The sequence below is a fragment of the Danio rerio genome, chromosome 18 (genome assembly GCF_049306965.1).
Source record: "Danio rerio strain Tuebingen ecotype United States chromosome 18, GRCz12tu, whole genome shotgun sequence".
Lineage (NCBI taxonomy): Eukaryota > Metazoa > Chordata > Actinopteri > Cypriniformes > Danionidae > Danio > Danio rerio.
The window spans coordinates 43,639,845-43,655,851 of NC_133193.1; the positions used below are offsets into that span (position 1 = coordinate 43,639,845).

Below are 16,007 nucleotides of genomic sequence, written 5' to 3' on the forward strand. Positions count from 1 at the left end.
TCACACGCATGGGGAGAAGGCAGAAGGCTTTTTCACAGACCTAAATATGCTGTCTTGCAGACATGTATGAAAAAAAGTAGTTTTTGCCAAAATAAAGTTAATGTTTTTGTTAGCAGGAAGTTGCTAGGCAACAGGCATGCATATTTAAAGTCACAGGGAAAAGTAGCAGACAGTGTAAATTATTCGGCCATTTTGAACGCTATAGTATTTCTAGTAGGGTTGTTGCGATACCAATAATTCATCTTACGACACTAGTCCTATACTGTAATTTGTAACTCAAATTATAAAAAAAACTATCTGAAATAATATATTTTACATAGGGATGTAACGGTATCAGAATTTCACAGGTCGGTAATACCTCGGTATGAATGTCACGGTACGGTATTTATTGAATCATTTACAGGAAAAAACAAAACTTATGAAAATACTCCAAAAAAGTGCCAAAAGTGTCATGACATACAAATTAGCCATCTATCTGTAAGCTTTGAAACAGGAACTTCAATTTTAATAACAAAAAAATATTAAACCATGTAAAAAAATAAAGTTTCAATTTAGTATTGTTGAAAACTCATCACATTCAACATTTAATCACTCACTCACTTAGATAGAGATGGGTTTAAAGGAAAATTATCATATAAATATAATCTGGTAAAAGCTGGTATCTCTGGGTATTTACAATGTCCCCTGCAACAGAAAAAAACCCTCTCATTTGGGACTGAGGTTTCTGGGACAAGAGAGATATGACTTGGCCCAGGTTGACAGCAGTGGGTAACGTTGTGCATTGTCTTTCCCCCACTTGAGAGGACAAACCATGAGTGAGATAGAGGTCTCTTGTCTGCATCAATCTGAACAGTGTGCTGACAACACCGCTATTCAGTACGCGAGCGACAACACAGCTGATAAGAACTCGCGCGACAACACCGCTATTCAGTACGCGCGCGACAACACAGCTGATAAGAACTCGCACGACAACACAGCTGATAAGAACTCGCACGACAACACAACTATTCAGTACGCGCGCGGCGACAACACCCGCTTTAGAGTTTTCCAGCTCTTTTAGCAGCTCTTTTTTCCCCGCTTCTAGCAGCACACTCCATTTCCGCATTACTGGATCTGTAGCGACAACAGACCGCAAGGGATGATGGTCAAGCATGGGCTGATGGGAATTGTAGTTTTCGCTACCTCCCGTTCGCTTCATTCGCCTGAGCAAATTTTCTCAGAAGACCTATAGTTTTACCGAGTCATGCGACTTCGGTAATATCGAAAAACATTAATATTGCGGTACGACGGTATTTACAATACCGTTACATTCCTAATTTTACATGTTATAATAGGTTTACTTAAATTTAATTCATAATTCCCTTATTGAAAAAGGATCTTTTCACCTAAAATTTATTAATTCTTTTGATTTTGTAGATAACTGTTACAATAAAGATACAAATTACACCAAATTACATTTGTTACAAAAGTGCATTTTTCCAATAAAATTAAGCCTTATGAAGTGGTCAAAACATGTTTCAAATGTTTCCTGTTGCTATTTTGGGTTTTTCATCTATTATTATTATTATTTTAATTAGTCTTATCAGGCAACAATCCAAAATATATCGTTCTTATTAAGAAATTGTCACGGGTGTAGTAGCTACTGAATCATATTGACAGGAACAGAAATGAACCTATTCAGGTGTGCATTTGACATGTCAGCAAACATAAGAAAATGTGAAATGGATACAAATATTCATTTTAAAAAAAGAGATGAACTCATATATGCTGAGCACTGTAAGAGTTTTTTTTTTCAACAGTTATCTGCAAAAATAATAAACGGTCAAAATGATCACATCGGTAGTGCTAGTATAAACGCTTGCATGAAAAAAAAAATCATATAAACAAAAAAAAGTTTATACAACTATGTTTGGTGAAATAAGATTAAGGGGCCGATCACACTGAACGCATTGCGTTAAGAGGTGCCTTTTTTGAATGATTTACTAACAGTGGTGAGCGTTTTGTGCGTTGTTTATGCGCCCTGTGCACCTCATGTTTTTAACATTCCACGCAGTGCACTCGCAGTTGCCACATAAAATAATAGTTCACCCAGAAATGAAATCTTATTAATTAGCACCCTCATGGTGTTGCAAATGCCTGAGACCATAATTTATCTTGGGAACACACATTAAGATAATTCAGGTGAAATCTGAAAGCTCCCTTAAACCTCCAAATACCATAAAAGTGCCAAAAACATTCTCAAAATAGACCACATGCCTTCGATATAGTTCAACTGGAATATTATCAAGCTACGAGAATACTTCAGCACATAAAACAGTAAAACAACTTTCATTTTTTTCTCCTCAGTGTAAATATGTTTATGAGATGCAACTGTTTACATCTCTGATATATTACCTTAGAAGCACCTGTGCTTTGATCATCATCAAGTCACATGATCATCCGGGAGAATATACATCACTGCACAGTGCTCGTGAATGTACGCAATCAATACTAAAATAATAATAAAATTGGACCATTAAAGGCATATGGTCTGTTTTGAGGAGCTTTTTTGATATCTCTCTGGAGTTTGGAGTTTGAGAACCTTGCCGCCTATGGAGGATGAGGGAGCTGCACGACTTCATCTAAAATGTTTCATTTGTATTCCGAAGACAATTGATTGTCTCAGGGGTTTGAAACAACACGAGGGTGAGTAATTAATTAAATAATTATAATGACCATTATTTTTTTCTGTAAAGTAACTTGAGCGCAGGACTGTCAACAATGGAAGTAAGGTCCATTTCAAGTGAATGCAGACTCCAATATTGGTGCATAACAAATACAGTGACACCAGGAAGGATTGAGGTACTCACATTGGTCAGGTGGAGTGACAGTAATGGTCTGTGCAGTGAACTCATCATCAAAGTAGCGTGTGTCTGTCTCTGAGGTCACTTGCGGCTTGAAGGGTGGAACGAGCTGCAGAAAACAAGTAGAGGGTGGGAGGGGAGAGAGAGAGAATTTTGAGTTGATTGCCATATCAGCTTCTCTGGCTATGTCATGGCAAAAAAAGAAGATCAGGTTTACCACATTTTAAAAACAACACTTTTCTATAATTATAAAAATCTACTAACAATTAAAAGTCATCAACAGCAATAAATGCACAAGATAAAAAAACATAAATAATAATAAGATAAAAATCTAAGGGTGCATTCACAGCGGTGAATTGATCCATTTGTTCCAAAACAGGGATTAAAATTGTTACATTGTTGCTCTTTGTTCTTGGTGCGGTTCGCTTTCACACTGCAAAGTTTCTTAACGGGCCAAAATAGCTAAAACAATTCATGTGCGACTAAACTCTCCGCAGGTTTATTTGGCAGAGTCCCGCTCAGATGTCAGGGGAGGGGGTTGTGGTTTGGTGGTGTCTGATAGGGTGCGCGCGACGTGTCTGAAGAGCGAGGTGGGATGAGAAAGGTGCACAACGTATTTGAGGACCGGGAGGGAGATGCGCGATTACCGGGAGATTATTACTCATTTGTGGGCATCCAGGAGTCTCTGTGCAAGTCTCTCAAAACTTCCGGAGACTTGAGATGTCTGTTGAATGACCTCCCGCCCTACTCATAATTCTCCCTTCATATAGCCGTATGCCTATTACATATCCATAAATCACTTTGATATGGCCGGGCTCGAATCGTTTGGCTTTCTCACTACAATCGATCCGCCCCAGAGTTTGTTTTAATCGACCCGAGACCACATCATTCAGGCAATCTCGGAGCGATTGTTTTGGTGCGGATAAGAGCGTGATTGCTGGATTCACATATGCCTAACGAACCGCACTAACAGGGCAAACGTGACAGGTTCCAAAACAAAAGTCTAGGTGTGAAAGCTCCCTAAAGCAATTTAAGGTTTACTTTTGATAAAATTTGTACAATTTTAGAAGGATTCACATTTAAAAATATTTTATTTAAAGTCTCTACACATAAAAATTGTTATCTTATAGCATAAAAAATAGGGCATTCCACAAGAACATGTTTAACAATTGATTTCTGTTGCAATATTGACATTTTGGGGGTTTTCTCCTTTAAGTAAATGTTCATTAGTGAGTCTCATGTGTCCAATGCGGCATCTCCTATAAACAAGCTCATCATGTCTTAAGTAAAAAAAAAAAAAAAAAAAAATTCTGGCTGAATTTCAAAAAGTTTATTTTCTGAGCACTGATGCTTCTCTGCTTGCCCTATTTGAAAGAATATAGCCTTTTATTAGTGGCTTTAAATCCGAAGGTGGGATTTTGCACTCTTTTATCTGTCCTGTTAGGGCTGTTTTGGCAGCTTTGTCAGCTTGTTTATTTACAAGCAGCTCATTTACTGCAGTTCATTCACTTTGATAAAAATGTTAATAATAGAATGCTCCAGTTCAAAAGAATTCAATGTTGGTAGACAGAAATATGTTTCAATTATGTTCCTTTAAAATATGTTCCAGAGCCTAAAATAGAGCCTTTGCTTCAGCTGTAAAAATTGAGCTTTGATCTGGGGTGGGAGGGGAAAAAACTGAGTGCTAAACATTGGGCTTTCATATGTCCGTTATTTGGCACATGCAAAGGTCAACTCAACATAAATTATTAATAAAAATTTTTTTATGTACAACTTATACTATTAACAAACCGTTAACTGACACTTTTAGCTCAAAAACTAATAATTAGCTGCTAATTAATAAGAAAAGTATAAGAGTTGGGTTAAGGTATAGGGTAGAATTAGGAATGTAAAGTAAAATCATACTTTATAAGTGCTAATAAATAGTTCATATGTTAAGAATAGGCAAGTAATAAGCCAGTAGTATATGGTGTAAAACCCTTTATGACTATAAAAACTTTTATCTGAAATTTTTATAAGTTATGTTAAGCTGCTTTGACACAACCTACATAGTAAAACGCTATAAAAATAAAGATTGATTGAATGAAACTGTTAAAAGGACAGTTCACACAAAAATTAAAATTCTACCATCATTTACCAAAACAAGCTTGAGTTTTGTTGCTTTGTTTAACGCAAAAGGAGATATATTGAAGAATGTTGAAAACATGTAACCATTGACTTCCATACTAGGAAACTTCAACAAAACAAAAACAAAAAAAGGAAGAAAAAAATAAAGAAAAACTGTCAAGGGTATATGCAGGAATCATAAAGGTAATTTCAATATCTTTTTAAAGACTTTCACAGAATATTTCTAATATTCTAATATTTAAGACCTTAATAAAAAGTTGGTAATAAATATTTTTAGTTAAATAAACCAATGGTGCACAAGCATGCAACAGAACTCAGATAAGCTCGGAAGAAACAAACCTTGAAAAAATTAATTACGCAGTTTTTTTCAGCGACAGGCTTTAGCCACAGTTTAAACTCTTTCTCTAACCAGGAGTACGCAAACTTACATTTTCCAATTTTGTCATCTGTTTTGCTCTATGGTTTTGCTACATGTGAAGAGCGTCACATCACCTTCCCCTCGTTTATCACAAATCACATGGCATCACCGAGATGGAGGAGCTTGGCCAGACACGCCCCAGCCCAAACCAATCACGTGGATCGAGCACGCCGTTGGTCATATTTGGATTAAAATAAATTAGTGGTGGGGCGTTATTGGCGTTAACGCAAGATTCTTTTTGCGCAATTAAAAAAATAAAATAAATCACTGTTAATCTATTCTTAAAGTTGGTTCGGGCGCTGGGTCTATTCTACGCAAGCTATGATGACTTCCGCCTTGATATTTTAGCGCAGATGTATACCTGACCGGTGAGCTGTCAGACAAAAAAAAAAGTGCCCTTCTGAATCAAATCAGGAGAATGCCTGACTTTAACTGCAGTTCGACAGTTTTACTTTAACTCATGAACATTTCATTCAATCATCACTGTAGAACAGTTTCTCAAGCAGTTTGTGATGCATTTTGGAAACAGGAGATGAGCCCCTGGTTTAATGCACCACCTGGCTTGAGAAACCCATTCTCAATGACTTATTACTGGGGTAGCACACATATTCTGAATTCTTCCATTTTAATCTAGATTATTTCCAAGATTAATCTAGATTTTTAAAAAATAATCTATGCCCACCTATAAAATAAATGTATTTGTACTTTTTTGGAGTTTTTTTTTTAAACCAAGACCTCGTAAAAACGCAATTACAACTTTAATACCTTTTCAGGAGCTTACGTTTTCTCATAATTGATTTATCAACTTTTAATACTTTTTAATAATGTGTGTGTGGACAAATGGTCTAATATCTCTTTAAGCTCAAAGTCTATGTGTAACAATTTTCAGCATGTGCACACTCAAGGCAAATGTTCATGTGCACCAATAATCTGATGAGGACCGATTAAAAATATTTCAAATAAATCACAGTACAGACACGAGCAAACTTTTTCACTCTAGTTTACCTTCTTTTGAAGCACATCTTGCCAGTTCATGTTGTTGAAGAACTTGTGTGTCATCACTTCTTTGGCATCTTCAGGACCTCCGCCAAGCCTTAGAAACATCAAAATGCATGTCACTTAAACACATGCAAGCCACACCTCACAACAAAAGCAAAAACGGGTGTTCCTCTTACCTCTGTTTGGGGTCTTTTTTGAGAAGGCCGGCCAGCAGTGCTTTGGCCTCGGGTGAGAGGTTTCTAGGGAAGCGGATCTCCTCCATTAAAATGAGCTCAAACAGACGCTCGTGGTCCTGGTTGTAGAACGGCAGCCGACCGCACATCATTTCATACATTACCACTCCAAGACCCCACCAGTCCACTGCACGGCCATAATCGTTGTCTTCTAATACCTATGGAAGAGGGTAAAAATAAAGAGAATGAAATCAAAAGAGAAATAAAATAGCTGAATTCAATATTGGGGTGATGTATTCACAAGTTATCACAGACTCAAAAATTATGTTTTCATGGCATTTTTATTTCATATTGTGGTATATTTGAGTAATTTGGACACTGTAATTGTGAAATCTATTAGTGCAGATAAAATGTATAGACCATTTTGAGGGATGTAAACAAAAACAATGGTCCCAAAATATTTCCTGTTTGATACGTTTAATTTCTATAGCTTCCAGGAATCCAAAAAGAGCCACATATTGATTAATAAGGTTATGATAGCTATGTTGACATTAAGTTCTGATTGAATTGCCTCTTGTTATAGTTATGAAATAGTTTGATAACAAGCAGGACCTGTTCATGGGCCAATGACATGACCACATTGAAATGGTTTATAGCAGGGGTGGCCAACCTTGTTCCTGGACAGCCATCTTCCTGCAGATTTCAGTTGCAACCCATATCAAGCACACCTGACTGTAATTATCACGTGGTGTTCAGGTCCTAGTTAGTTGGTTCAGGTGTGTTTGATATGGGTAGCAACTGAAATCTGCAGGAAGGTGGCTCTCCAGGAACAGGGTTGGCCACCCCTGGTCTATAGCAATGGACTTATGAATATTCTATAATTTTATAAAAACACTTTATGGGCTATAAGAGAAAATTATCATATTAATATATTTTCTATTGCAGATGATTAAGTAGCTTATAACATTTAGAAAAAAAATGAAATAAAGTCAGGACTAGGGCTGCACGATTAATTAAAAAAAAGATCACGATCTTGATTCGACTCTACACACGATCCTAATTCAGCTTTTTCTACGATTCAGCCAATTATATTTTTAAGGTCAGGAGAGAAAAAAAGGTGGCCGCAGAAATCTTCACAGAAACATTGACACCTTCAAATGGCGTTAAAAGTGTCACATACTGTATTTATAAGGTATAATTCACCCAAAATGTCATTTCTGTCATCATGTAATGATGTATTCACGGTCGCGAAATGGCACGTTAGCTGACGCACTGTTTGTTTACTGCCAAAATGTGCTCGTGCACGCAAATGACACCTACTTTAGTGAACACAACCAGCATATGCTGTGAATAACAGGTAATGAAGTTGTAAATAACGTTCAGTTTGTTGCACAGATCGATTGTTTGAGGGCCGTGCGGGAGGATTGATTTGCATGTGCTTTTTTTCTCACAGTGACAGCAGCCATGAGCCACACTAGGAAGTGAAAATGAAACTTTCCGCACATTATTTAAATGATCATATCGCATTTTAGAGTTATGAATACGACAAGCATTTGATATGTTTTTTCTTTCATAGCGAACACAAAGTGTTGTGCATGAAAATAAATGTTTACAGTGTCAGTATAACAACCCTAGCCTATAAATAAATGGAAATATAATGGTCTAATAATGTTGTCAATGACAGATCACAGGCATGCCTCAAACATAATAATTCAATTTTATAAATATGAATAGTTAAATTCTGATGTCATCATTTTACTGTGAATTAACAAACAGGACATATTGAAAGTCTGTTTAAGTCTACCATAATACAACATTTTAAGCAACAGTATACCTACACATAGGCCTAATATTATTGTTGTTTTACCATGTGTTTGAGAATGAACAATAATAATAGGCTACTCATATTAACCTTTATTTTACATTTACAAATCGTGAGAAAGAATCATGATCTTGATTTTAAGCAAAAAAAAAATAAAAAAAATAAATAAAAAAAATCGCGATTCACATTTTTGCCAAAATTGTGCAGCCCTAGTCAGGGCAATAAAAGGACAAATCTAAAAGATCTTCCATTTGAGCACACATGAAACCAATGCAAAGTTGAAAATGAACCAAAAGATCCATCATGTACAGTAATGTCAGTTTGTCATTTGACGGAAAACGTATATCTCAATTATACTCCATAATTAACCTGTCATAGCAGTGTCATTGTAATTACCTCATCTCTTAATGCCTGTTATAATTACAGAACATGTACAAACATATTCATATTCATATAAGATACTTTCTGTATTGAGGTCTTCTCACTGATATAATTTTATTAATAATTACAATGGGGTCAACTCAAACTCAACAAAAGACTCGAAAAAGAAACTAATCTCCCCTCCTGCACAATGTGGGAATGAACGAATGACTCACCCAGACAACTCATTGTTCCTGAGCCACATTAAAGATCGTTTAGAAATGACCTACCACTAATAGACTTGTTTATAAAGCATCTTCACATTAGCCAAGAGTAATCCTGGTAAATATTTTTTGTGGACTTTATGCTTTTTTTAAACACTGACTATGTTTTCATGGAATTCAGTAATCAAATCAATTGCTTTAATCTGAATAAGACAATAGTATGAGCAGGGTGTTTACATGAGTTGCTTTTAGAATGTTCGTTTCATGATCCTGTGCACCATGTTATAGCACAAAATTTGTCAACATTGACTCAGTAGGGGAAGAGAATAGTGTCAAACAGCCGTGTGTGTGTAGACCAGGGCTATTCAATTGGCGGCCAGCGGGCCGAACACGGCCCCCGAGGCAATTTCTTCTGGCCCTCCAAATAGTGTGACCAAGACATAAAAATAAAGTTCAGTCGAAAAACGGCTGCTATAGCAATGAAGTGACATGCGTCTGTTCAATTCAGTATGAGCTGCAGAGGCTGCGCAGAGCGTGAGTTACCATCAGTGAGTGGTGCGGACAGCCGAAAACATTTGGATACGTTTTGTAGAAAATGCCTTTTGTACAATGAACTGTAATCATTAATAGGGATGCAATGATTAACTGATTTCACTAATATCTGCGCTTTAATTCGTCACAGTTAATTAATCGTAAAGGCTTCTCTAATCCCATTTCTGTTGCACGGAAAAGTTATGACAAGTTGCCAACTGTACGCATAGTTTAAAGTTCCAAGTATGTACACTGAGGCTAATACGCACGCTCACCAGATTAACTATAGCAGCGGCCGTTACCATATCACATCTTTTCCGCTTGCAAGTTGCAAGTTTGTTATTTCTAATGTAAGAATGACAATATGCGCGCACAAGCAGAGCAACGCGCTTACCTCTGTCCAGGCACGTGCAGTAGAAGACATCTAAAGTGTTTTTTAATAATCAAACGTCCCCATATTGCGTGACACAAGAAATCGGTTATGAAATTTGTTGCTAATGCTTTTAGTAGGGCTGAAAAAAAAAAAAAAAAAACTAGTTTTTTTATAAAGTTTGACCGATTCACGATTTCGATTTTTTTTTTATTGTGTTACGAGTCTTCTCAAACATTACAACAACATGACTGAAGTAACATTCTCTTCAAACGTAACTTGAAAAACCATCTAGTTAAGGAACATTGTATTTTTAATGGCCATGTCATACAAAAATCGGTCAAGGTGTAAATAAATGTAAAACAAATTCACGAGTTAAATAGCGTTGCTGAAGATTTGAATAAGAAATATTTGTGTAAAAATTGCACTTGCAGGAATACAGAGGTATTTTTGCTAGTTTTGCTGAGCCTAGGAAAGATTGGCTGTCAGCTCGGCTTTGACTTTATCTTCTGATTAAATGACAGGTTGTAATGCTGCTGCCTTTTTCTTAAAAAGATACAGTGGAAAAAAAAGGACTGAACATGGAAACTGTAAAGCCTAATTTAACCCAATGTGTGAAGTTGTGGATGTATAGCAGGAGCAAATACAAGCACCAGATGTGTCTAATATAAAATAATATATTTAATCTATTTTTTTTTCCCCCCCTTTTAAATACCGATCATTTGATGCGCTTTGCTCCACTCTCTATTATGCTGGCTGATCTGTCTGGTTTTCAACTAGGTCCGCTAAATGATGTCATGGGGGCGGGTACTTTCATTTTCACTGCTACAGTCCCTCACCTCTACTCGTGTTCAAACCAAAAGATCGACGCGATTTTTCACATGGCAGGCTTTTACGTGCTTCATACATGTTTAGATCGAGTTTATCGACTTGATGAGGGAATATGTCTTGACAATTCACACAGACGTGCAACAAGTAAAATTCTACATGACCTAACGCTTTAACACGCAGTCAAGCAGGTCGCACACCAGAAGCGCCGCAACACAGCGCTGACATGAAAGTTTAAACTATCACACACCAAACGCACACATTCACATGATATTTAACATGAAACTAATCAGATGGCGCTCTGTGGGCCGGCTGAAATATGAACTGCTTCGTGAATCGTGGCTGGGCGGCGTCGGTGTGTGTATAGAAACCTGTTTAGAATTCTAAAATCCATGGCGAGGTGCTGTGCGGCGCGTCGCGTCGCCGAGAGGCGATTCTGGTGTGCTTCCTGCTTCATACAGAGAGTGAACCCAAGCGCATTGGTGCCATTATAATGTATTAAATATATATATTTTTAAAAATCGCAATTTCTCGATTTCATTCAAAATTAAATCGTCTTAAAACGGAAATTCGAATTAATCGAAAAATAAATAAATAAATCAGAAAAAAAAAAAAAATCGCCCAGCCCTAGCTTTTAGTAATCGATTTTTATCAATTTAATTGATTCATTGTTGCAGCCCTAAACGATAGTTTGATCATTTTAATTTCTCACGCTCGCCTCCCTCGCCATAGTAACAATCGGAATAAACTGAGGTTTTGCAATTTGAGAATCACAACTTTTCAAATCACAATATCAGTTTAAAATTGATTCATCGTGCAGGCCTAGTTAGAGCTATCTTCAAAATATCTTGTTTTGTGCTGAACAGAAAAATTATAATAAAACAGGATCAGAAAATTGACAATTTTAAATTTTTGGTGAACTATCCCTTTGACGAGTCACTAAAATAAATTCCTCAAAAGCCAAATATTTTCATAAACCTTCATCTAGTACTTCATGACATGTATTGCATCATTCTGTTAAGATGCCTTTTGGCTTCTGTTCTCCTTTCAATGTGGTGGAGTTCAAAACATCCAAACAACAAAACAGTTTCTGGCTTAAAAACACTGAAGGATTTCATTCCAATCATTCAGAAAATAAGAAAATCAGTTCTAGGCCTGAGTCATGGCATTTTTTTCCATGTTCAATCTGGTACTGAAGCTACGATCTACAAATGGGTTGAGAAAGTGTTAATGGAGTGAGTTGGCAGTACCTCAGGAGCAAGGTACTCTGGGGTCCCACAGAATGTCTTCATGGTGGCCTCATTAGTAATGCCCTCTTTACACAGGCCAAAGTCTGTGATTTTAATGTGACCATCTTTATCCAGCATTAGATTCTCCAGCTGCAAAGACAAACGCCATTCAAACGGAATTAGAAAAGTGTGTTTAGCCATTTGTGGTATAAAAAAGGGAACATGGACTTCATGTCATTGTGGTCTATGACACAATTAGATGACATACTTTGCAAAAACAACTCAAAACTATTTCCACAACAATTACGCATAGCATTCAAACGGGAAAACCTTTAGGTCCCTGTAGACGACATCTTTAGAGTGCAGATACTCCAACGCTGAAACGATTTCTGCCCCATAGAAGCGAGCTCTGTCCTCCGTAAACACACGCTCTCGAGACAAGTGGAAGAACAGCTGGAAACACGCAAAAATGAGACCAAACAAAAGTTTAAGAGACAGAATGGTGAAGGATTTTCTGCTTTATTTTTTAAAGAGGTGACAGGATGTGACAAACCTCGCCTCCATTTGCGTACTCCATGACGAAACACAGTCGATCTCGCGTCTGGAAGGCGTATTTTAGTGTCTATATTTGAAGAGATTTGAAAACTGTTAATTAACAACACGTAAAAAGAAAGAGAATTGTGTAATAAAAACAACAAAAAACATACTGTAAGGAAAGGATGCCGTGTGTTCTGCAACACTCTGCTTTCTGTGATTGTGTGTGCAACTTCGTCCTAAAAAAACCGCAAGACAATCATGTCAAGAGTCTCAAAAGCATAGTTCTGGATCATTTTAAGCGTTTGATGCACATGGTGCCCACCTTAGCGATGATGACCTCTTTGCGTAGGATCTTCATGGCGTAGTACATGCCAGTAGCCTTCTCCCTCACTAGAATAACCTTACCAAAAGTGCCTTTACCCAGCAGCTTTAAGTAGTCAAAGTCACTCATGGTCTGAGGGGGAAAAAAAAACAAACATTTTGTATATGAATTTATTAATAATATCCTGAATATAACATTTCCTGAGGTTAAGCTTTGTACTATAGCTTACAAAATTTGTATTTTTTTAATGCTAAATACAAATATTAATTAATTAATAATGAAAATACCAGTAGTAGTTTCCAACTACTGAAAAATTTGATCAAACTAATGTAAAGTAATGTATGCTTTTACTTCTATTCAAACCTGGTACTGGGAATTAAAATGGCAACCTAAGGCTGATTTAAAGTTCTGTGTCAAGCACATGCGTATGCTCCGGTGCAGCCTTTGTGTGGTTGCAAAGCCTTCGCCATGGCTGACTCCGACACTGACCTCTCAATAAATTTAACTACACATCGCAACAACACGTAACACAAGCTCTGTGATTGATCGGCTTGGTATCGGTGACAAGTGTGGCCGGTGCTGACAGTCACGAGCCAATGAAGCGAGTGTTTACAAGTGTGGAGTCTCGTAAAAGAGATCCAGATGGAAACTTTTGTTTTGCGTTTACATTTTGATTAAAGTTGTTGCACATCCACCGGTTCCCACCGCGGAATGAGTGAGTTTTAGCTATTTGTAGCGTTCAGAAAAAACAAAACTCCTGCATAGAAACTCAATACAAAGAAACATCGGCTGCCAGCAAGCATTTCAGATGTGGTATTGCAGAGCAACACAAACAGCAGTGAGAAGTATAAATGCACGACTATGCACAAGGCTAGTCACACCGATCACTCGATGCAGAAGTATAAATTAGTATTAATGACTCCCCATTCATCAGGCATTAACTGTCCCACAAGTATCCACAATTTGGTTCTAGAATGGGCTTAACCCTCATTATACAATCATATCTGTACAGTACTTTTACATCAAACTGAAGCTGAAGAATCAGTAGTTTTAAAAATGTCAAAATCACATATTTCAGAACTAGATTGTATCTGTTAAGTAAACTTGAAAATTATTTAATGTTTTTTTATTACATTTATATTCAAATAAGTCTTGTTACACCAATATAATTTTGACAGAAGATTCAAATTAATCATTTTTCTTTTACAATAAAAACATTGGTTAAGTAATATTAAGTTTATTAAATGCAAAAGTATTAACATATTATGTAAACTTCATGTTGCATGATGATTATTTTTGTAAATTATATCAACATACAATTTATAATTTATCAAAAGAAAATATCAGCATAAAAATATATTTTAGTTAGTAATGTGTACTGCCAAGCCCTTCCATCGAACAATTTTAAAGGCAATTTACTTAGTATGATGATTTTTTATAAACCCACAGATTGCATGTTTTTAAATATCTCGACCAATTATTGTCCAATCTAAACCAAGTGCATCAATGGAAACCTTATTTATCCATGTGTCAGGTGATGTAAAGATATCAACTTCCAAAAAATGTACACTTTTGATTGGTTTTGTGGTCCAGGGGCACATATCATCTAAAAAAATGTTTATCTAGAAACTACCAGTATTAACCATGTTTTTTGAACAAATGCAATTTAAGTTTCGAGCAGCCAGAACTCAACCAGAAAACACAAAACGATGAACACCACTGTAGAGTTTACACTGAGTTTGACTAATCTAAATGTCTCTCCATCAATAAGCTCAACAGAAATGTGAGTGATTTGGTAATAATGCTCAATGTTGCCAAACCAATGTAAAAACCTAATGGACAGTGAGCAGGTTTAAATGTATTGCTGCAGTCTGACTGATAAAATGTAATATTGACCATATTAATCCTGTTCAATACAGAGCTCAATGTTAACCAATCAAACATAAGATGGCTACTCTTTGAGTCAAGGCACTCACCACTTTGGTGCGGGACTTTGTGATGGCAGCCTCCATCCCCTCTAGACTGTTGTCTCCAGGGGAGCCAAAGTTGATATCCATTGGCTCATCCTCTTCCCGGGACTTGAGCCCGTTGGCCACAGCCTGGATGGCACGTATCCACTCCTCTCTGCACGGACAAGTTCAAATCCCACAATAAGCTTATTTTGTTTGATTTTCAGGTGACTTCATGATGACTAAAGGTATTACAGTACACGCATTCATCCAGATCCATTTACTTATATTTTTGTACCCCTACCCCTTCCTCTTGGCTCTTGAAACAGAGTGTGAAGGGGAAGGGCTTCAAAATGTACCTCTAAGAAATGGGACAGCACTATAACTCCTGCACACGTCATCATATTTCAAAATAAAAAAATTCTATAATTTCATAATATGGTCTATTGTTTTTTTTTTTTTTTTTTGGTGTTGCAAAATACAATCCTTCCCATGAGGCCAATATTAAAGGTTCAAGAAACCCTCGAGTACATTTTTTGAGATTTTAATAGATTTGTGTGTGTTGAGCATCAGTTAAGACAATGTTAGCACCTGTCAGTTTTAATTTTGGGGAAAACTGGATAATTTTGAGCTTTTGTTAGCTATTTTCATCCTCCGGGTTTAAAATGATTTTTTGGGGCAGGATCAAAATCTGTGATGTGCCGCAAAACTGCAAGTGCAAAGACGACGCGTCGGTTTCTCATTTTTATTCATAGCTGAGATTTCTTATCCTATGAGAAGAGCCTGCCTCTTAATTATTTATGACTGCACGTGCTTTCAGAAGGCAAGGCAGACCTGCCAGTGCCAAGCTGTGAGATCCTACCTCCATGACTTGGTTAAACCGCGTTCACGGACCCACGGCACACAGTATTTAGCCGTTCATGAAGGGTCGCATATGGTTGTTTCCATGATCCACGGGGTTTGTTGCATGTTTTTCCTGGCGACGCTGTCAGTGCCGATACAGCAAAGCTGTTTGTGTGCAGCAAGCATTTTTGTCAGAAGAGCAGTACGAGAATTGGAGAATGGCAGACGTAGCCTTTTATTAGGAGTTTGTTTACATTTAGAAACATAATCATGCTGCTGTGTTTGCCTAAATCCTCCAGATTACCAGCAGGGCTAATGGTTAAAATAGACAGGGCAAGAGACCTGCTGCAGAGTCTGCATTCAGACCCGGGGGTTAAGGGGAGAAGTCCTCATTTATAGTGGTTATATAAACATGATTATCTTTATAATGAT

The 16,007-nt window shown here is 37.0% G+C and overlaps 1 protein-coding gene across 1 annotated transcript in view; it reads right to left on the reverse strand.

The window, feature by feature from the left end:
* akt2 (v-akt murine thymoma viral oncogene homolog 2) overlaps positions 1-16,007 on the reverse strand; it is a 42,352-nt gene that overhangs the window by 3,187 nt on the left and 23,158 nt on the right. The window contains 9 exon segments of the mRNA NM_198146.2: positions 2,850-2,952; positions 6,394-6,481; positions 6,564-6,778; positions 11,946-12,074; positions 12,255-12,377; positions 12,478-12,546; positions 12,632-12,697; positions 12,784-12,915; positions 14,760-14,907. Coding sequence (NP_937789.1) covers positions 2,850-2,952; positions 6,394-6,481; positions 6,564-6,778; positions 11,946-12,074; positions 12,255-12,377; positions 12,478-12,546; positions 12,632-12,697; positions 12,784-12,915; positions 14,760-14,907 — 1,073 coding nt within the window.